The sequence below is a fragment of the Entelurus aequoreus genome, linkage group LG03, assembly GCF_033978785.1.
Source record: "Entelurus aequoreus isolate RoL-2023_Sb linkage group LG03, RoL_Eaeq_v1.1, whole genome shotgun sequence".
NCBI lineage: Eukaryota > Metazoa > Chordata > Actinopteri > Syngnathiformes > Syngnathidae > Entelurus > Entelurus aequoreus.
Window position 1 is genome coordinate 61,051,687 of NC_084733.1, and position 23,914 is coordinate 61,075,600.

At 33.7% G+C, this 23,914-nt stretch overlaps 1 protein-coding gene across 3 annotated transcripts in view; it reads left to right on the forward strand.

The window, feature by feature from the left end:
* The window catches only part of disp1 (dispatched homolog 1 (Drosophila)), a 71,203-nt gene that overhangs the window by 31,600 nt on the left and 15,689 nt on the right, over positions 1-23,914 (forward strand). For 2 of the 3 annotated variants that reach the window (XM_062042351.1, XM_062042352.1), the window contains 3 exons: positions 13,181-13,308; positions 21,030-21,124; positions 23,472-23,569. In XM_062042351.1, coding sequence (XP_061898335.1) covers positions 13,181-13,308; positions 21,030-21,124; positions 23,472-23,569 — 321 coding nt within the window. The remainder of the gene's footprint in view (positions 1-13,180; positions 13,309-21,029; positions 21,125-23,471; positions 23,570-23,914) is intronic. The other variant, XM_062042353.1, reaches the window with a different exon arrangement.

A 23,914-nucleotide genomic window follows, 5' to 3' on the forward strand; every position in this document is an offset into this window, starting at 1 on the left:
GCGGCCCCCACCTTAATATGAAAGTTTAATGTTAATGCGGCCCGTGAGTTTTAAATGAATGGCGCTTGACAGCGTTGTGTGCGGAGGTGAAGGGAGCTGAAGGAATCTACCAATCACGGTGTGGTATAAGGCTCTCTACAATATCGAGGGTGTGCTGTGATGGCACTGCCTTTAATGTCTTCTAGAAACTGTCACAGCATCATCTTTTTCTCCACACTAATAGCGTGCCGGCTACGACACATGTTGTATGAGGCTTCTGCAGTCTCACGCAAGTTATTGCAAGACATACTTGAGGAACAGCCATACATGTCACACTGAGGGCGGTCATATTTTATTTTATTTATTTTTTAACACTGTTACAAATATGCGCCACACTGTGAACCCACACCAAACAAGAATGACAAACACATTTCGGGAGAACATCCGCACTTAAACACAACATAAACACAACAGAACAAATACCCAGAATCCTTTGCAGCCCTAACTCTTCCGGGCTACAAAAACACCCCCGCTACCCCCAACCCCGCCTCCTCCCAACCCCGCCCACCTCAACCCCCCCACACACACATCAAACCCCCCCTCCCCCCCATCTCCCGAATTCGGAGGTCTCAAGGTTGGCAAGTATGCATTGACGTCACTTGCGTGATGCAAGCAGAGAAACATTTTGCCGCTTTTCCACGACACCCGCACACGCTCTTCCTCCCTGCCTCCCTCGCTCGCCCGCCTGCTCGCTCCCGCCCCCGTTGTAAACAGTCCGAGCGGGGAAGACGAGCGCTCCGGTAGCTTCCAAAGCACTCTGCCGAAGGACCGAGCGACAATACAAAAGTGTGGTGCACTGGACCCCACCGCTGCTACTCCGACAGCTGGGCGAATCAGACGTGTAACACGTTAGTGGTGATGTTAGCCCGTTCGGTGTTAATTGTGCTACCGTAACTGTAAACTCCACGGCGAGCCCCCCTCCCGTTGGCTCCAGACAGAGATGATCTTTGATGCAATATTCCTTTGTTGAGCACAGGGGCACCCCGACGTGTCTTATTTCATTTCATTTTTATTTATCTCCTTCATTGATGTGCATCTTTGATCGATAGACAATTATACCTCAATTATTCAATTATACATTTACACACCAATGCCTGAGAAGGAGCAGGATGAAGAAAAATATTTTATTTTCCTGCCCCCTTCAACATAATACGTAGTCTTACTTAATGATATCATATAAACCAACAATTACATCCAAATACAACGAAAACAAACAAAAAAACACACAAAAAAACTCAAGTGCAAAACTTCATGAAGTACAAACCGAACAAAAAAAACAAAAAAAGTAATATACACCTCACGGGATGATACAAAACAAATACAAAACCAGGCAAAAAATAAGTAAAATAATAAATATAAAGCAAAATGTAAACACTTATGGCTGTCCATATGATCTTATTGTTCTGTCTTTTATATATTTTTTCATTTGGAATATATTTTTACAATCTTTTATCTCATTGTAAAGAGAATTCCATAGTTTAACCCCCACCACTGATATGCACATTTGTTTTAAAGTTGTCCTTGAATACTGATGTTGGAAATGACCTTTTCTTCTATGCTCTTCATTCTCACAAGTGATGACAAACATTTTTTGTAAATTTGCTGGTAATGTTTTACTTTTAGCCTTAAACATGACACAATGTCTGTAGCTTTACTAACTCCTGTAATTTCAATAAACCCGAATTAATAAATAATATGTTAGTGTGTTCTAAGTAATCTACTTTATGAATAATCCTTATTGCTCTTTTCTGTAGTTGATACACAGAAAGTTGCGGTGCACAAGGAATACAATTTGAAACGTCATTATACAACTAGACATGCTGAGGAGTATGCAAAATACCAGGGAGATGAGAGAGTGAACCGGGTTGCAAATTTTAAAACCAGTCTACTGAGGCAACAAGATTTCGTCAAGAAAACAAGCGAAAAGAGCGATGCAGCAGTCAAAGCTAGCTACATGGTGAGTGAGATGGTTGCTAGGGCGGGAAAGACATTCAAAGAAGGTGAATTCATTAAAAAGTGCATGTTAGATTTTTTTAAAGAAATTTTTTCTTGCGGCCCAGCCTCACCCAGTTTCTGAATCCAGTGGGCCCCAGTTAAATTGAGTTTGAGACCCCTGATGTAGGCTTATTGATGCAGTTACATTATTATATCAACTATCAGAGACAGCTTCAGGAAACTCTTCATTTAACATAATGTCGTTTTTTGCTGCTTCAACACAGCTCAATCAACACAGAAAAAGGTAAAGTGAAATAATAGACAGACAGGCTTTGCTGTCCGTAACACACACACACACACTCCGCAAAATGAGCTAACATTACGCTAAAAGCTAATTAGCCTTCACCTCAAGCCAGGACTGCGAGCGAGCTGAGCTGCCGTTTATTTTTCTAGAACGTCAACGGTACATAGTGATGTTAGTAGTAGTTGACTGGGAGGTGTTTATTATAATTTGGGGAGAGTCTGCTGCCTGATGCTTACCTGCTAAACACCTATCTGCTCATCACGACGCTGGAGCACTGACTCCATGCGCTCTGAATACGAACTGCTGATTGGCTGTTACCGCTCTGAATACGCACTGCAGATTGGCTGTTAACGATCTGTGTGTAACCAATCATATGGTTGTGTGGGTGGGACAATGCTGGGTGCTGCAGTGTATTGACAGAGACAGAGGCAGAACGAAGCGGAGCAGCTTGTTAAGACTTTATCTTAGGCGGCTACTTAAAATGTGCGTGTGGAAACTCGTTCGGTACACCTCCGAACTGAACCGAAACCCCCGTACCGAAACGGTTCAATACAAATACACGTACCGTTACACCCTTAACTGTACATGTTTTATCTTTTTACTGCAGATACAGTACTACTGCTGTAAATGTTTATCTGTTTACTACAGATAAAGTAATACTACTGTACATGTTTGTATTTGTTTACTACAGATACAGTACTACTACTCTACATGTTTTATCTTTTTGTTACAGATACAGTAGTGATACTGTACATGTTTGGATCTGTTTACTACAGATACAGTAGTAGTACTGTACATGTTTGGATCTGTTTACTACAGATACAGCAGTAGTACTGTACATGTTTTGATCTGTTTACTACAGATACTGTAGTAGTAATGTACATGTTTTATCTGTTTACTACAGATACAGTAGTAGTACTGTACATGTTTTGATCTGTTTACTACAGATACAGTAGAAGTACTGTACATGTTTGTATCTGTTTACTACAGATGCAGTAGTAGTACTGTATGTGTTTGTATTTGTTTACTACAGATACAGTACTACTACTCTACATGTTTTATCTTTTTGCTACAGATACAGTAGTGATACTGTACATGTTTGGATCTGTTTACTACAGATACAGTAGTAATACTGTACATGTTTGGATCTGTTTACTACAGATACAGTAGTAGTACTGTACATGTTTTGATCTGTTTACTACAGATAATGTAGTAGTAATGTACATGTTTTATCTGTTTACTACAGATACAGTAGTAGTACTGTAAATGTTTTGATCTGTTTGCTACAGATACAGTAGTAGTACTGCACATGTTTTATCTGTTTACTACAGATACAGTAGTAGTACTGTACATGTTTTATCTGTTTACTACAGATACAGTACTACTACTGTACATGTTTATCTGTTTGCTACAGTACTACTACTGTATCTGTAGTAAACCGATACAGTACTACTACCGGTCATGTTTGTATTTGTTTACTACAGATACAGTACTACTACTCTACATGTTTTATCTTTTTGCTACATATACATTAGTGATACTGTACATGTTTGGATCTGTTTACTACAGATACAGTAGTAGTACTGTACATGTTTGGATCTGTTTACTAGAGATACAGTAGTAGTACTGTACATGTTTTGATCTGTTTACTACAGATATTGTAGTAGTAATGTACATGTTTTATCTGTTTACTACAGTAGTAGTACTGTACATTTTTTGATCTGTTTACTACAGATACAGTAGTAGTACTTTACCTGTTTTGATCTGTTTACTACAGATACAGTACTGCTACTGTACATGTTTTATCCGTTTGCTACAGAGACTACAGATATGGTTGTAGTACTGTACATATGTTGATCTGTTTACTACAGATACAGTAGTAGTACTGTATATGTTTACTACTGACACAGTAGTAGTACTGTAAAGGTTTTGATCTGTTTAAAACAGATACAGTAGTAATACTGTATGTTTTATCTGTTTGATACATATACAGTAGTAGTACTGTACATGTTTTCTCTGTTTACTACAGATACAGTATTAGTACTGTATCTGTTAACTAGAGATACAGCAATGGTACTGTATCTGTTTACTACATATACAGTAGTAGTACTGTATCTCTTTACTACAGATACAGTAGTGGTACTGTACATGTTTGATCTGATCTGTTTACTACAGATACAGTAGTAGTACTGTACATGTTTTATCTGTTTGCTACATACACAGTAGTAGTACTTTACATGTTTTCTCTGTTTACTACAGATACAGTAGTAGTACTGTATCTGTTTACTAGAGATACAGTAATGGTACTGTATCTGTTGAATACATATACAGTAGTAGTACTGTAGATGTTTTATCTGTTTACTACAGATACAGTAGTAGTACTGTACATGTTTGTATCTGTTTACTACAGATACAGATGTAGTACTGTACATATGTTGATCTGTTTACTACAGATACAGTAGTAGTACTTTACATGTTTTGATCTGTTTACTACAGATACAGTACTGCTACTGTACATGTTTTATCCGTTTGCTACAGAGACAGTAGTTACTGTACATGTTTTATCTGTTTGCTACAGATACAGTAGTAGTACTGTATATGTTTACTACTGACAAAGTAGTAGTACTGTACAGGTTTTGATCTGTTTAATACAGATACAGTAGTGATACTGTATATGTTTTATCTGTTTGATACATATACAGTAGTAGTACTGTACATGTTTTCTCTGTTTACTACAGATACAGTAGTAGTACTGTACATGTTTGTATCTGTTTGCTACAGATACAGTAGTACTGTATCTGTTTGCTAGAGATACAGTAGTAGTACTGCACATTTTTATCTGTTTACTACGGATACAGTAGTAGTACTGTACATGTGTTGATCTGTTTACTACATATACAGTAGTAGTACTGTATCTGTTTTATCCATTTGCTACATATACAGTAGTAGTACTGCACATTTTTATCTGTTTACTACAGATACAGTAGTAGTACTGTACATGTTTTGATCTGTTTGCTACAGATACAGTAGTAGTACTGCACATGTTTTATCTGTTTACTACAGATACAGTAGTAGTACTGTACATTTTTATCTGTTTACTACAGATACAGTACTACTACTGTACATGTTTATCTGTTTGCTACAGATACAGTACTACTACTGTATCTGTAGTAAACAGATACAGTACTACTACTGTACATGTTTGTATTTGTTTACTACAGATACAGTACTACTACTCTACATGTTTTATCTTTTTGCTACATATACATTAGTGATACTGTACATATTTGGATCTGTTTACTACAGATACAGTAGTAGTGCTGTACATGTTTGGATCTGTTTACTAGAGATACAGTAGTAGTACTGTACATGTTTTGATCTGTTTACTACAGATACTGTAGTAGTAATGTACATGTTTTATTTGTTTACTACAGATACAGTAGTAGTACTGTACATGTTTTGATCTGTTTACTACAGATACAGTTGTAGTACTGTACATATGTTGATCTGTTTACTACAGATACAGTACTTCTACTGTACATGTTTTATCCATTTGCTACAGAGACATTAGTAGTACTGTACATGTTTTGATCTGTTTACTACAGATACAGCTGTAGTACTGTACATATGTTGATCTGTTTACTACAGATGCAGTAGTAGTACTTTACATGTTTTGATCTGTTTACTACAGATACAGTACTGCTACTGTACATGTTTTATCCGTTTGCTACAGAGACAGTAGTAGTACTGTACATGTTTTATCTGTTTGCTACAGATACAGTAGTAGTACTGTATATGTTTACTACTGACACAGTAGGAGTACTATACATGTTTTGATCTGTTTGCTACAGATACAGTAGTAGTACTGCACATGTGTTATCTGTTTACTTCAGATACAGTAGTAGTACTGTACATGTTTTATCTGTTTACTACAGATACAGTACTACTACTGTACATGTTTATTTGTTTGCTACAGATACAGTACTACTACTGTATCTGTAGTAAACAGATACAGTACTACTACTGTACATGTTTGTATTTGTTTACTACAGATACACTACTCTAAATGTTTTATCTTTTTGCTACATATACATTAGTGATACTGTACATGTTTGGATCTGTTTACGACAGATACAGTAGTAGTACTGTACATGTTTGGATCTGTTTACTAGAGATACTGTAGTAGTACTGTACATGTTTTGATCTGTTTACTACAGATGCTGTAGTAGTAATGTACATGTTTTATCTGTTTACTACAGATACAGTTGTAGTACTGTACATGTTTTGATCTGTTTACTACAGATTCAGTTGTAGTACTGTACATATGTTGATCTGTTTACTACAGATACAGTAGTAGTACTTTACCTGTTTTGATCTGTTTACTACAGATACAGTACTGCTCTGTACATATTTTATTTGTTTGCTACAGAGACAGTAGTAGTACTGTTCATGTTTTGATCTGTTTACTACAGATACAGTTGTAGTACTGTACATATGTTGATCTGTTTACTACGGATACAGTAGTAGTACTTTACATGTTTTGATCTGTTTACTACAGATACAGTACTGCTACTGTACAAGTTTTATCCGTTTGCTACAGAGACAGTAATAGTACTGTACATGTTTTATCTGTTTGCTACAGATACAGTAGTAGTATTGTATATGTTTACTACTGTCACAGTAGTAGTACTGTACAGGTTTTGATCTGTTTAATACAGATACAGTAGTAATACTGTATATGTTTTATCTGTTGGATACATATCAGAGGTGGGACCAAGTCATTGCTTTGCAAGTCACAAGTAAGTCTCAAGTCTTTGCCCTCAAGTCTCGAGTCAAGTCCCGAGTCAAGACAGGCAAGTCCCGAGTCAAGTCCAAAGTCAAGACTGGAAAGTCTCAAGTCAAGTCACAAGTCCTGCATTTTCAGTTTCGAGTCCTTTCAAGTCCTTTTAACCACAGACTAATATTTTTACACAGATTGTGTATGCTTTTAAACCGCTGTATTTATTTATTAAAACAAGTGCATTTGAAATAGCAGGAAAAAAATAGTACTGACATTGCAATTCATAATAGCACTATTAACCAGTCATTTTAATAGTTTAAACAATTTTAAACATTTAACTCATTCCTTTAAAGAATAAACACATTTGCAAAAACAAGTGCAACTGTACTTATTTGTACAAAAGTGTTAACATTGTATTTCCATGGCATATTGCATTGTAACTAGTTCCACTGCAGTTTCTATTCTGTTCTTACCTTATCTCATTGATCTCATCTCATACTGTATGTGTGTTTATGTGTGCGTACACATGAAAAACATAACAAATACACGAACATAACAATGAACAGAGTTGTACTTTTTAGATGTCAGGGCCCTATGCAATATGCACACATATTCTTAATATAGTATACATTTTAACTGACCTTTATTTGACTATGTTTGTCTTTTTGTAGGTGGCTAAAATATGCGGTGCTGCTGACCGCCGTCTAACGTTATGTTACTGTGTGTGATACATTGACTAACGTAACGTTACGTGTAGGTACCTCATGCAACCCTGCTTAAAAAAATCACTTGACAAAAAGTATGAATAAGGAAGCAAACTGCAGTGGACGCAACATATTGCTGTGTTTGAAATGATGTTATAACCATAGACATCTTATAAGTAGACGCAGTATTGGTTGCTGTGACGCGAGCAAATTGCATCTTGAAGTGGTGATGAGGAGCCGGCGAGCAGCCTAAACTGACAGTTGACAGGTAGAAAACAATGATGTCGGGCTGGTGTTCAGCGTTTTCCTGCTCAAATGAGCGGACTGTTGAAAATAGGAATCGGGGGATTACTTTTCACAAGTAAGATTTAACATTAATGTACTTTTGGTTGTATTTTATGAAAATAACATTACCACAGAGTTAAGAAGGAGCAAAGATCTTCAATATTTGTATGTGAAAATCACAAATAAATCTTCTGGGGGAGGATGACGCCCCTACAGGGGTTTGGTTTACAAACTTTCAGCCCCACCTAAAACAAAATTCACCAGCCGCCACTGATTATGATGCATTCTCATTTTAGGCAATATATAAGACAATACTTTCTTAACAGTATAATTGTAACCAGGAATAAGTCTTCAAGTAACAATATTCAAATACTAACATTGTTGGGTAAGACAGCATTTGGATTTATTCTGAATCCAGTGAAACAGATTGGTGGTTTTAGCTGATATAAAGACTTTCAGGTGTTTATATATGTTTAAGTATTTGGCAGACGCTTTTATCCAAAGCGACATACATAAAAAATACATATATAACAATCACTGTAAACATTATCATTTAAGGGAAGAATGTAATACAAAATATCAATACAAAGTGTCAAGACAGAATAAACTCTCTGCTGCTGCAGCAACAGAGATACGGTCTATAAGATATATAGATATCTAATGTATTCATACATTGTTTATGTAGGATATACGCATGTATATATAACGCAATTATATTGTTTCTTCAACTTAAAAATAGCTGACCGTTTTTTTCCCCCTTCTCTGGGCTTATATTCCCAGTTTTGATCTCGGACGTCTGGTCACTTATAGCATATAAGAATATTCTATTACTGTTAAGCAAACTATGAATAATAAAACATGTGTCCGTTATCATAGCTACACGTATGACAAAAAAGCGCGTGAAAACGAGTGGTATTCAGTGAGGTAAAATGAATTAAATGCGCTGACAGTTCATTGCTCCTGCCAAATGAATTGCACTGAGTGGAGCGGATCACCACTCCAAGATGGCGGCCCCGCGTCTCGTCTGCGCCAGTAAGCAGTAGCGCTCGATGCTGCGTCTACTTATAAGATGTCTATGGTTATGACGTTAGCAGTGAGTTTACAGCCTCACTGATTTAACTACACAGCAAATAAAAGTCATGTTACTTAGCCAATAAACGTTAGCTTACATTCAAAACTTACCCTTCTTTGTGCAACTTCAAATGTCGAACGAAGTTGGAAGTTGTTGCGTCTCCGTCTGTAATATTCGAACTGCGTGATTTGCATCCGGCAATTCGTTTTTTGTTGACCAAGTCGTAGTTTTTATACCCGAACGAAACCAACTTTGGTATAAATCTTTCTCACTGGCGCGTTGTTTGACAACTCTTGTTCATTGGTTGTCCTGCAATTTGATTGGATGAATGCTGTGTGATGAAAACAATGTAGATCTAATTTGATTGGCTGTTGTACTGAGAGCACACACGCTGACACGCAGCACACACGCTGATAGACAGACACGTACAAAATGAAAGCTACGGAGCGCTCCCAAATAACTTTTTAAACTTTAGGTTTTGAGGAAAGTAGCAAGTCATGTCAAGTCAAAAGGCTCAAGTCCAAGTGAAGTCACAAGTCATTGATGTTAAAGTCTAAGTCGAGTTGCAAGTCTCTTTACATTTTGTCAAGTCGAGTCTAAAGTCATCAAATTCATGACTCGAGTCTGACTCGAGTCCAAGTCATGTGACTCGAGTCCACACCTCTGATACATATACAGTAGTAGTACTGTACATGTTTTCTCTGTTTACTACAGATACAGTAGTAGTACTGTATCTCTTTACTACAGATACAGTAGTGGTACTGTACATGTTTGATCTGATCTGTTTATTACAGATACAGTAGTAGTGCTGTACATGTTTTATCTGTTTACTAGATACAGTAGTAGTACTGTACATGTGTTGATCTGTTTACTACAGATACAGTAGTAGTACTGTACATGTGTTATCTGTTTAGTAGATACAGTAGTAGTACTGTACATGTGTTGATCTGTTTAGTATAGATACAGTAGTAGTACTGTACATGTTTGTGTCTGTTTGCTACAGATACAGTAGTACTGTATCTGTTTGCTAGAGATACAGTAGTAATACTGCACATTTTTTATCTGTTTACTACAGATACAGTAGTAGTACTTTACATGTGTTGATCTGTTTACTACATATACAGTAGTAGTACTGTATCTCTTTACTACAGATACAGTAGTGGTGCTGTACATGTTTGATCTGATCTGTTTATTGCAGATACAGTAGTAGTACTGTACATGTTTTATCTGTTTGCTACATATACAGTAGTAGTACTGTACATGTTTTCTCTGTTTACTACAGATACAGTAGTAGTACTGTATGTGTTTACTAGAGATACAGTAATGGTACTGTATCTGTTGACTACATATACAGTAGTAGTACTGTATATGTTTTATCTGTTTACTACAGATACAGTAGTAGTACTGTACATGTGTTTATCTGTTTACTACAGATACGGTAGTAGTACTGTACATGTGTTTATCTGTTTATTACAGATACAGTTGTAGTACTGTACATATGTTGATCTGTTTACTACAGATACAGTAGTAGTACTTGTTTTGATCTGTTTACTACAGATACAGTACTGCTACTGTACATATTTTATCCGTTTGCTACAGAGACAGTAGTAGTACTGTACATGTTTTATCTGTTTGCTACAGATACTGTAGTAGTACTGTATATGTTTACTACTGACACAGTAGTAGTACTGTACATGTGTTGATCTGCTTACTACAGATACAGTAGTAGTACTGTACATGTTTGTATCTGTTTGCTACAGATACAGTAGTACTGTATCTGATTGCTAGAGATACAGTAGTAGTACTGTAGGGACGGCGTGGCGAAGTTGGTAGAGGGGTCGTGCCAGCAATCGGAGGGTTGCTGGTTACTGGGGTTCAATCCCCACCTTCTACCATCCTAGTCACGTCCGTTGTGTCCTTGGGAAAGACACTTCACCCTTGCTCCTGATGGGTGCTGGCAGCTCCCGCCATCAGTGTGTGAATGTGTGTGTGAATTGGTGAATGTGGAAATTCTGTCAAAGTGCTTTGAGTACCTTGAAGGTAGAAAAGCGCTATACAAGTATAACCCATTGATCATGTACTGCACATTTGTTATCTGTTTACTACAGATACAGTAGTAGTACTGTAAATGTTTTTATCTGTTTACTACAGATACAATAGTAGTACTGTATATGTTTGTATCTGTTTACTACAGATACAGTAGTAGTACTGTACATATTTTATCTGTTTACTACAGATACAGCAGTAGTACTGCACATGTTTGTTTCTGTTTACTACAGATACAGTAGTAGTATTGTACATATTTTATCTGTTTACTACAGATACTGCAGTAGTAATGTACATGTTTTATCTGTTTACTACAGATACAGTAGTAATACTGGACATGTTTTGATTTGTTTACTACAGATACAGTAGTAGTACTGTACATGTTTGTATCGGTTTACTATAGGTACAGTAGTATTACTGTACATGTTTGTATCTGTTTGCTACGGATACAGTAGTACTGTATCTGTTTGCTATGAATACAGTAGTACTGTATCTGTTTGCTACGGATACTGTAGTACTGTATCTGTTTGCTACGTATACAGAAGTGGTACTGTACATGTTTTATCGGTTTGCTACAGCGACAGTAGTACTGTACATGTTTTATCGGTTTGCTACAGCGACAGTAGTAGTACTGTACATGTTTTATCTGGTTGCTACGGATACAGTAGTACTGTATCTGTTTGCTATGGATACAGTAATAATGTATCTGTTTGCTACAGATACAGTAGTGGTACTGTACATGTTTTATCTGTTTGCTACAGAGACCGTAGTAGTACTGTACATGTTTTATCTGTTTGCTACAGATACAGTAGTAGTACTGTACATGTTTTATCTGTTTACTACAGATACAGCAGTAGTACTGTACATGTTTTATCTGTTTACTACAGATACAGTATTTGTACTGTACATGTTTTGATCTGTTTACTACAGTTACAGTTGTAATACTGTACATATTTTGATTTGTTTACTACAGTTACAGTAGTGGTACTGTACATGTTTTATCTGTTTGCTACAGAGACCGTAGTAGTACTGTACATGTTTTATCTGTTTGCTACAGATACAGTAGTAGTACTGTACATGTTTTATCTGTTTACTACAGATACAGCAGTAGTACTGTACATGTTTTATCTGTTTACTACAGATACAGTATTTGTACTGTACATATTTTATCTGTTTGCTACAGAGACAGTAGTAGTACTGTACATGTTTTGATCTGTTTACTACAGATACAGCAGTAGTATTGTACATGTTTGTATCTGTTTGCTACATTCTGAGAAAAACACTGCAAAAGTGAAGCATTTAGCTTTAGCACAGATACTAACAGTCCCTTTCAATATATTGTTGTGCTTTCTTCGACCATTGCTGACGTTCATGAAGCGCACTGCACCTTTTGACAGAAAACACCTCTATGGCAAACATGAAAAATTATGTTATGATAAAACATTTTTCAATGAGTTTACAATAGTTCTCTGCTGTATTTAGTTAGTTTAACCGTTAAGTTTTTTATTATGCGAAAGAGCAGTGAATAATTCATATACTGTACTTTCAATTCATACTAGCCCTCTGATCTTCCTTTTTCGTTGTACTTTTTTGTCCGAATGGATATGAAATAATCTTAAATTATATTCATTATGCTCTCAAAAAAGTCTTAAAAAATCTTAAATTTACCTGCAGAAGCCCTGCTACCGCAGACCATGGCAGGTTCTTTGTGTAACACAAAATATTAATTATTTCTTAATGATGAACACGCATTAAGTATTAAATGTATGAATTATTATCACATCAAAAAGCTTTGATAGAAATAAAATGTAATCATTATTATTTAAACTAAATGGTCATGTTGGATATTTAGGGTACAAAAATGTTATTAAATCACATTTTTACAACAACTTTATTATGTTTAAATATTCATACCGCATAAATAACCATAGACATGTTTGAGCTGATCTAAGCATTAATATGGACATTAATATTAATAATTGTAGTCATAAGTGTGGTCTTGTTTTCCTTGAAAGGGTTTCGAGCCTCGAGGGACTCCTATTGGTCAACGCTTGGTCACATGGAACAACATGGTGAAGAACACGGGATACAAAGCAACACTCGCCAACTATCCCTTTAAATATGCTGACCAGCAGGCCAAAAGGTAACATAATTATCATATATTTATTATTATTAATAATAATAATAATACCTCACATGGAACAACATGGTAAAGAACACGGGATACAAAGCAACACTCGCCAACTATCCCTTCAAATATGCTGACCAGCAGGACAAAAGGTAACATAATTATCATGTACTACTACTACTACTAATAATAATAATAATAATGATAATAATAATACATGATCATATGGAACAGCATGGTGAAGAACACGGGATACAAAGCAACACTTGCCAACTATCCCTTCAAATGTGCTGACCAGCAGGCCAATAGGTAACATAATCATCATATATTTATTAACAATATTGGTTAACACATTGATGGTGGTAAGATACATTTAATAATAATAGTAGACACATTGTTGGCAATACGATACTTTTAATAATAATAATAATAATTACAAACACATTGATACCTGTCTCACTGTACACTATAAAAAACACATCTTTAAGTTGAAAGGTTGAAAAGAGAAATTATTATTTGATACCTGAGACACAATGGTGATGAAATAGCATACAATTACAGTGGCTTCCATCTTCTGCTTGTGGCTTGTCAGAGAAGTCAACTTCTGAATAAATATGAATATTGTCCTTCAAGTAATAATAATAATAATACTTGTTTTGCTGCATTGACACAAATATGAATATGAATATTGTCCTTCAAGTAATAATATAGTACTTGTTTTGTTGCATTGACACAAATATGAATATGAATATTGTCCTTCAAGTAATAATTGTTGTGTTGCATTGACACAAATATGACTATGAATATTGTCCTTCAAGTAATAATAATAATAATAATAGTTTTGATGCATTGACATGAATATGAATATTGTCCTTCAAGTAATAATAATAATAATAATAATAATACATGGTTTGCTGCATTGACACAAATATGAATATGAATATTGTCCTTCAAGTAATAATAATTGTTTTGTTGCATTGACACAAATATGAATATGAATATTGTCCTTCAGGTAATAATAATAATAATTGTTTTGCTGCTTTGACACAAATATGAATATGAATATTGTCCTTCAAGTAATAATAATTGTTTTGTTGCATTGACATACATATAAATATGAATATTGTCGTTCAAGTAATAATAATAATTGTTTTGCTGCTTTGACACAAATATAAATATGAATATTGTCCTTCAAGTAATAATATAGTACTTGTTTTGTTGCATTGACACAAATATGAATATGAATATTGTCCTTCAAGTAATAATAATTGTTGTGTTGCATTGACACAAATATGACTATGAATATTGTCCTTCAAGTAATAATAATAATAATAGTTTTGATGCATTGACATGAATATGAATATTGTCCTTCAAGTAATAATAATAATAATAATAATAATACATGGTTTGCTGCATTGACACAAATATGAATATGAATATTGTCCTTCAAGTAATAATAATTGTTTTGTTGCATTGACACAAATATGAATATGAATATTGTCCTTCAGGTAATAATAATAATAATTGTTTTGCTGCTTTGACACAAATATGAATATGAATATTGTCCTTCAAGTAATAATAATTGTTTTGTTGCATTGACATACATATAAATATGAATATTGTCGTTCAAGTAATAATAATAATTGTTTTGCTGCTTTGACACAAATATAAATATGAATATTGTCCTTCAAGTCATAATAATAATTGTTTTGTTGCATTGACACAAATAGGGTTGTCCCGATCCAGGTTTTTGCTCTTCCGATCCGATACCGATGTTGTTTTTGCACTTCCGATCCGATACCGATACTGGCCGATACTGGCCTATCCGAGCATGTATTAAAGTTTAAAGTTATTTAGCCTACTTAATTGTCAGATTCATGTTGAAAAGGGTTTTAGTACTCTTGATAACAACTAGCCAGCTGGATTAGGTGAGTTTGAATAATACACAATGGTTGGTAACAAGAAACTGACCTGTTTATTCAAGGATAAACACAAAATAGACAAAATTATACATGACAAACAGAAATGGCATCATTGAACTAGGGCTGGGCGATATGGCCTTTTTTTAATATTGCGATATTTTAAGGCCATATTGCGATACACGATATATATGTGGATATTTTGCCTTAGCCTTGAGTTAACACTTGATGCATATAATCACAGCAGTATGATGATTCTATGTGTCTACATTAAAACATTCTTCTTCATACTGCATTAATATATGCTACTTTTAAACTTTCATGCAGAGAAGGAAATCACAACTAAAAAAATCCCTATTTTTTTCCTACGGCATTTTGTTGGTGTGGCACCGAATGGAGAGGTTGACATGCGGAGTTTCAAGCACTTTTCATTCTCTAGCAGGGGACTTTTGAAATGATGCTACATATTAGCAGTAATGCTAGTTTTTATAGCAACGCTTTTGCTCCACACTTGACAAATTACAGTTGTCTGTTCGACATATTCCCACTTGAAGCCAAACCACCGCCAGACGATGGACCCTCTGCTGTTTTTTGGGGGAATTAATTAATTCTTCCTTCATTCGTATTACCACTCGCATGGCTGCGCTAGCATCACAGCTAACGTTAGCCATGCTGCTACCTCTCTGCTGGGAGAGGGCGTATACGTATTTTACGTATGACGTGACAGTATGTGACGTGTGTAAGAAGGTGCGCTTGCTGTCTGTGAGAAGGAGACACAGGAAAGAGTGAGAAGAGCATGTTGTGTAATGCCAGCAGCTAAAAGCAACTGCGTGAGAACATATACTCGAATATCACGATATAGTCATTTTCTATATCGCACAGAGACAGCTGACATTTTTACCGGTAACTTTTAATTCACATGGCCGTCTTAACGGTTAGGACACAGACCTGTGTATGTGTTGAAGGTGTGCTGGAAAATGCGGAACGGAAATTAGGGAGCAGCAGAAAAGTGGAATGTATTATTTAAATCGGTGCGTTAAAAAAACACGGACCGGAATTTTTTTTAAAACTGGATCTGGATCGGCATTTTCCCATGCCTTGCCGATACGCATTTTTTGGCAAATATCCGCGGCCGATCCGATCCAAATATCGGATCGGGACAACCCTAGACACAAATATGAATATGAATATTGTCCTTCAAGTAATAATAATAACCATGGCTTTGCTGCATGAAACAAATATGAATATAAATATTGTCCTTCAAGTAATAATAATAATTGTTTTGCTGCATTGACACAAATATAAATATGAATAGTGTCCTTCAAGTAATAATAATAATTGTTTTGTTGCATTGACACAAATATGAATATCAATAACAATAATTTAGTTTCTAGAAAATGGATGGATGGATAGTTTGTTGCATTGACACAAATATGAATGTTAATATTGTCCTTCAAGTAACAACGATAATAATAATAATTGTGTTGTTGCATTGACACACATAAATATGAATATTGTTTTTCAAGTAATAATAATAATAATTGTTTTGCTGCTTTGACACAAATATTAATATTAATATTGTCCTTCAGGTAATAATAGTTTTGCTGCATTGACACAAATATGAATATTGTCCTTCAAGTAATAATAATAATAATAATAATGATAGTTTTGTTGCATTGACACAAATATGAATATCAATATTGTCCTTCAAGTAATAATAATAATAACTGTTTTGTTGCATTGACTCAAACATGATTATGAATATTGTCCTTCAAGTAATAATAATTGTTTTGTTGCATTGACACAAATATGAATATGAATTTTGTCCTTCAAGTAATAATAACAATACTTGTTCTGTTGGATTGACACAAATATGAATATGAATATTGTCCTTCAAGTAGTAATAATAATAATAATAATAATAATAGTTTTGATGCATTGACACAAATATGAATATTGTCATTCCAGTAATAATAAAAGTTTTGATGCATTGACACAAATATGAATATTGTCCTTCAGGTAATAATAAGAAGAAGATTTGTTTTGTTGCACTGACACAAATATAAATATGAATATTGTCCTGCAAGTAATAATAATACAAGTTTTGATGCATTGACACAAATATGAATATTGTCTTTTAGGTAGTAATAATAATAATAAGAATTGTTTTGTTGCACTGACACAAATATAAATATGAATATTGTCCAGCAAGTAATAATAATAATAGTTTTGATGCATTACCACAAATATGAATATGAATATTTTTGTTGCATTGACATACATAAAAATATGAATAATGTCGTTCAAGTAATAATTATAATTGTTTTGCTGCTTTGACACAAATATAAATATGAATATCGTCCTTCAAATAATAATAATAATTGTTTTGTTGCATTGACACAAATATGAATATGAATATTGTCCTTCAAGTAATAATAATAACCATGGTTTTGCTGCATCGACACAAATATGAATATGAATGTTGTCCTTCAAGTAATAATAATAATAATTGTTTTGCTGCTTTGACACAAATATGAATATGAATATTGTCCTTCAGGTAATAATAATTGTTTTGCTGCATTGACACAAATATAAATTTGAATAGTGTCCTTCAAGTAATAATAATAATTGTTTTGTTGCATTGACACAAATATGAATATGAATAGTGTCCTTCAAGTAATAATAATAATTGTTTTGTTGCATTGACACAAATATGAATATCAATAACAATAATTTAGTTTCTAGAAAATGGATGGATGGATAGTTTGTTGCATTGACACAAATATGAATGTTAATATTGTCCTTCAAGTAACAACGATAATAATAATAATTGTGTTGTTGCATTGACACACATAAATATGAATATTGTTTTTCAAGTAATAATAATAATAATTGTTTTGCTGCTTTGACACAAATATTAATATGAATATTGTCCTTCAGGTAATAATAGTTTTGCTGCATTGACACAAATATGAATATTGTCCTTCAAGTAATAATAATAATAATAATAATGATAGTTTTGTTGCATTGACACAAATATGAATATCAATATTGTCCTTCAAGTAATAATAATAATAACTGTTTTGTTGCATTGACTCAAACATGATTATGAATATTGTCCTTCAAGTAATAATAATTGTTTTGTTGCATTGACACAAATATGAATATGAATTTTGTCCTTCAAGTAATAATAACAATACTTGTTCTGTTGGATTGACACAAATATGAATATGAATATTGTCCTTCAAGTAGTAATAATAATAATAATAATAATAATAATAATAGTTTTGATGCATTGACACAAATATGAATATTGTCATTCCAGTAATAATAAAAGTTTTGATGCATTGACACAAATATGAATATTGTCCTTCAGGTAATAATAAGAAGAAGATTTGTTTTGTTGCACTGACACAAATATAAATATGAATATTGTCCTGCAAGTAATAATAATACAAGTTTTGATGCATTGACACAAATATGAATATTGTCTTTTAGGTAGTAATAATAATAATAAGAATTGTTTTGTTGCACTGACACAAATATAAATATGAATATTGTCCAGCAAGTAATAATAATAATAGTTTTGATGCATTACCACAAATATGAATATGAATATTTTTGTTGCATTGACATACATAAAAATATGAATAATGTCGTTCAAGTAATAATTATAATTGTTTTGCTGCTTTGACACAAATATAAATATGAATATCGTCCTTCAAATAATAATAATAATTGTTTTGTTGCATTGACACAAATATGAATATGAATATTGTCCTTCAAGTAATAATAATAACCATGGTTTTGCTGCATCGACACAAATATGAATATGAATGTTGTCCTTCAAGTAATAATAATAATAATTGTTTTGCTGCTTTGACACAAATATGAATATGAATATTGTCCTTCAGGTAATAATAATTGTTTTGCTGCATTGACACAAATATAAATTTGAATAGTGTCCTTCAAGTAATAATAATAATTGTTTTGTTGCATTGACACAAATATGAATATCAATATTGTCCTTCAAGTAGTAATAATAATTGTTTTTTTGCATTGACACCGTTATGAAAATGAATATTGTCCTTCAAGTAATAATAACTGTTTTGTTGCTTTGAAACAAATATTAAAATTAATATTGCCGTTCAAGTAATAATAATAGTTTTGATGCATTGACACAAATATGAATATTAATATTGTCCGTCAAGTAATAATAATAGTTTTGATGCATTGACACAAATATGAATATTAATATTGTCCGTCAAGTAATAATAGTTTTGATGCATTGACACAAATATGAATATGAATATGAATATTGTCCTTCAAGTAATAATAATAATGATACTTGTTTGATGTATTGACACAAATATAAATATGAATATTGTCCTTCCAGTCATAATAATAATACGTGTTTTGCTGCATTGACACAAATATGAATATTGTCCTTCAGGTAATAATTATTATTATTATTATGTTGTTGCATTGACAAAAATATGAATATTGTCCTTCAAGTAATAATAACAATAATTTTGTTTGTTGCATTGACACAAATATGAATATGGATATTGTCCTTCAAGTAACAATAATAATAATTGTTTTGCTGCACTGACACAAATATGAATATTAATATTGTCCTTTAAGTAACAATAATAATAATAATTTTGTTGCATTGACACAAATATAAATATGAATATTGTTTTTCAAGTAATAATAATAATTGTTTTGCTACTTTGACACAAATATGAATATGAATATTGTCCTTCAGGTAATAATAGTTTTGCTGCATTGACACAAATATAAATATGAATATTGTCCTTCAAGTAATAATAATAATAATAATGATAGTTTTGTTGCATTGACATAAATATGATTATGAATATTGTCCTTCAAGTAATAATAATTGTTTTGTTGCATTGACACAAATATGAATATGAATTTTGTCCTTTAAGTAATAATAACAATACTTGTTCTGTTGGATTGACACCAATATGAATATGAATATTGTCCTTCAAGTAATAATAATAATAGTTTTGATGCATTGACACAAATATGAATATGATAATTGTCCTTCAAGTAATAATAATAATAATTGTTTTGTTGCATCGACACAAATATCAATATAAATATTGTCCTTCAAGTAGTAGTCCTAATACTAATAATAATAATAATATTAATAGTTTTGATGAATTGACACAAATATGAATATGAATATTGTCCTATAAGTAGTAATAATAATAATAACAATAATAATAATAGTTTTTATGGATGGACACAAATATAAATATGAATATTGTCCTTCAAGTAATAATAATAATAGTTGTGATGCATTGACACAAATATGAATATGAATATTGTCTTTCATGTAATAATAATAGTTTTGATGCATTTACACAAATATGAATATGAATATTGTCCTTCAAGTAATAATAATAATTTTGTTGCATTGACACAAATATGAATATGAATATTGTCTTTCAAGTAATATTTGTTTTGCTGCATTGACACAAATATGAATATGAATATTGTCTTTCAAGTAATAATAATAGTTTTGTTGCATTGACACAAATATGAATATGAATATTGTCCTTCAAGTAATAATAATAATAATAATAATAGTATTGATGCATTGACACAAATATGAATATTGTCTTTCAAGTAATAATAATAATAATAGTTTTGTTGAATTGACACAAATATGAATATGAATATTGTCCTTCAAGTAATAATAATAATAATAATTTTGTTGCATTGACACAAATATGAATATGAATATTGTCCTTCAAGTAATAATAATAATAATAGTTTTGCTTGCAGTCACCAAGAAGCAAAGTGGGGTGAAGATCATGTGGAGCGAGAGAGACGACAAGCTCAGTGGGACTTTAGGAAAGACTTCTTCTGTGACGTGCCTGGTAATTATTTTCTTGCTTCTTTATGGCGACAACATGTTAATGTCGACAACTTGTATATGTCAACAACATGTTTATATCGACAACTTGTTTATGTCAACATGTTTATATCGACAACTTGTTTATGTCGACACCTTGTTTATGTGGACAACTTGTGTATGTGGACACCTTGTTTATGTGGACAACTTGTGTATGTGGACAACTTGTGTATGTGGACAACTTGTTTATGTCGACGACTTGTTTATGTCGACGACTTGTTTATGTCCACAACTTGTGTATGTCGACAGCTTATGTATGTCAACTTGTTTATATAGACAACTTGTTTATGTCGACAACTTGTTTATGTCGACAACTTGTTTACATAGACAACCTGTTTATGTCGACAACCTGTTTATGTCGCCAACGTGTTTATGTGGCCAACTTGTGTATGTCAACAACATGTGTATGTCGACAACACGTGTGTGTTGACAACTTGTGTATGTCAACATGTTTATATCGACAACTTGTTTATGTCGACAACATATTCATATCGACAACTTGTGTATGTCGAAAACTTGTTTATGTCGACAACATGTTTATGTCGACAACTTGTTTATGTCGATATGTGTATGTCAACAACATGTTTATATAGACAACTTGTGTATGTCGGCAACTTGTATATGTCAACAACTTGTGTATGTCAACATGTTTATATTGACAACTTGTGTATGTCACCAACTTGTATGTTGACAACCTGTTTATGTCAACATGTTTATATTGACAACTTGCGTATGTTGACAACTTGTGTATGTCGACAACCTGTTTATGTCAACAATATGTTTATATCGACAACTTGTGTATGTTGACAACCTGTTTATGTCAACAACCTGTTCAAATCGACAACTTGTATATGTTGACAACTTGTTTATGTCAACATGTTTATGTTGACAACTTGTGTATGTCCACAATCTGTTTATGTCAACATGTTTATATCGATAACATGTGTATGTCGACAACCCGCTTATGTTAACAACATATTTATGTTGACAATCTTTTCATATTGACAACATGTTTATGTCGACAACCGGTTTATGTCAACAACTTATGGATGTTGACAACCCATGCACGTCAACAACCCGTGCACGTCGACAACCAGTTTTCGTTAACATGTTTAGGTTGACAACCCGTTCATGTCGACCAGATGTTTATTTCAACATGTTAATGGTGACAACATTGTTTTGGTGACAACCCCTTCCTGTCCGACAACCTCTGTATGTCAACAACCCGTTTCTGTCAACATTGTGGTTGTCAGCAACCTGCGCATGTCGACAATCCGTCTGTCAATATCATGTTAATGTTGACAACCTGTGTATGTTTACAACCCATTTATATCGACAATTTGTTTACGCCGTCAACCCGCTTGTTTCGACAACCCGTTTGTCGACAACCCGTTTTCGCCGACAACCTGTTTATGTTGGCAACCCATTTATGTTGACCAACTCAGTCCTGGTCCTTCATGTTCTTCTAACTTTCAAACTTCTTAAGTCAGTGTCGACATCAACAGTCGTGGGAAAAATTGTACGATTGGTTTATGTCGACATGTATTGTCAGCTTAATGGTTATTGTTTTTGCGTTTTGGTTTTATCAACATCAATCATCTTCAGTCAGGATGATCTTCTCACACATGTTTTTAAAGCTTTTGATAGGACCAAAGATATTTTCTTCTGTCACGATGATCCTCTCACACATGTTTTCAAAGCTTCTGATAGGACCAACGATTCTTTCTTCTGTCACGATGATCCTCTCACATGTTTTTAAAGCTTCTGATAGGACCAAAGATCTTTTCTTCTGTCACGTTGATCCTCTAAAGATCCTTTCTTCTATCACGATGATCCTCTCACGCGTTTTTAAAGCATCTAATAGGACCAATCATGCTCTCACACGTTTTCAAAGCTTCTGATAAGACGAAAGATCCTTTCTTATGTCACGATGATCCTCTCACACAGGGTTTAATAAGCAACAACCTGCACTCATTAAGTTTGTGCACAAATAAATAAAAATGATGTCCTCTAAAAAAACCTTTATTAGCATTTTTCTTATGTCAATAATAAATGTATTTTAAGTCATTAAAAAACTGCTGTATAAAATCTATTTTAATTATTATTATGAAATAATATTGGCTGCCTTTGCTTCTGTTGACAACCACTTTTGTCAACACGAGCCAGTCAGTCTGAGGGATGTCTACTTTAACGTGTGGCAGAATGTTGTCCACTCCTGATGTGTTTGCTCTCTTTCAACATTTTATTTTGTCTAACCTTTCATAAAAATCTCCTGCTTGTCATCATTGATTAAAGTCTTCAACATTTTGCAGGTTCCAGCTACTCCAGGCTGGTCTTCTCATCAGCCGAGGGCAAGAACCTGTGGAGTATCCAGGCCATCAAATCCATGTGCAACCTGGACAACACTCGGGTTTGTGGGCCAGTCATAATCATATTTGAAAGCATGAATTAGTCACCTGCAGGGACTTTGAATTATTGGCTGAGTCGAAGATAATTGGACCAAAGCAGACTCGAAGATGTGGTACTCCAGTTCCTCTGGAAGTTTTGACATGTTGCTCACATGAAGTCGGTGGATTAGAAAATGTTAAATATTTTCTGCTTTTAGACAAAACGTGTTTACTGCAAAGGCAGAAACTCACTTTTGCAGCAAGCTCTAATGCAGACCAAACTGTCTCCCTCCAGTGGGTGAACGTTGTCACTGCGCTTCATGGACCCCACACACATCCTGCTAGCGAACAACCAAACCAAGACTTTG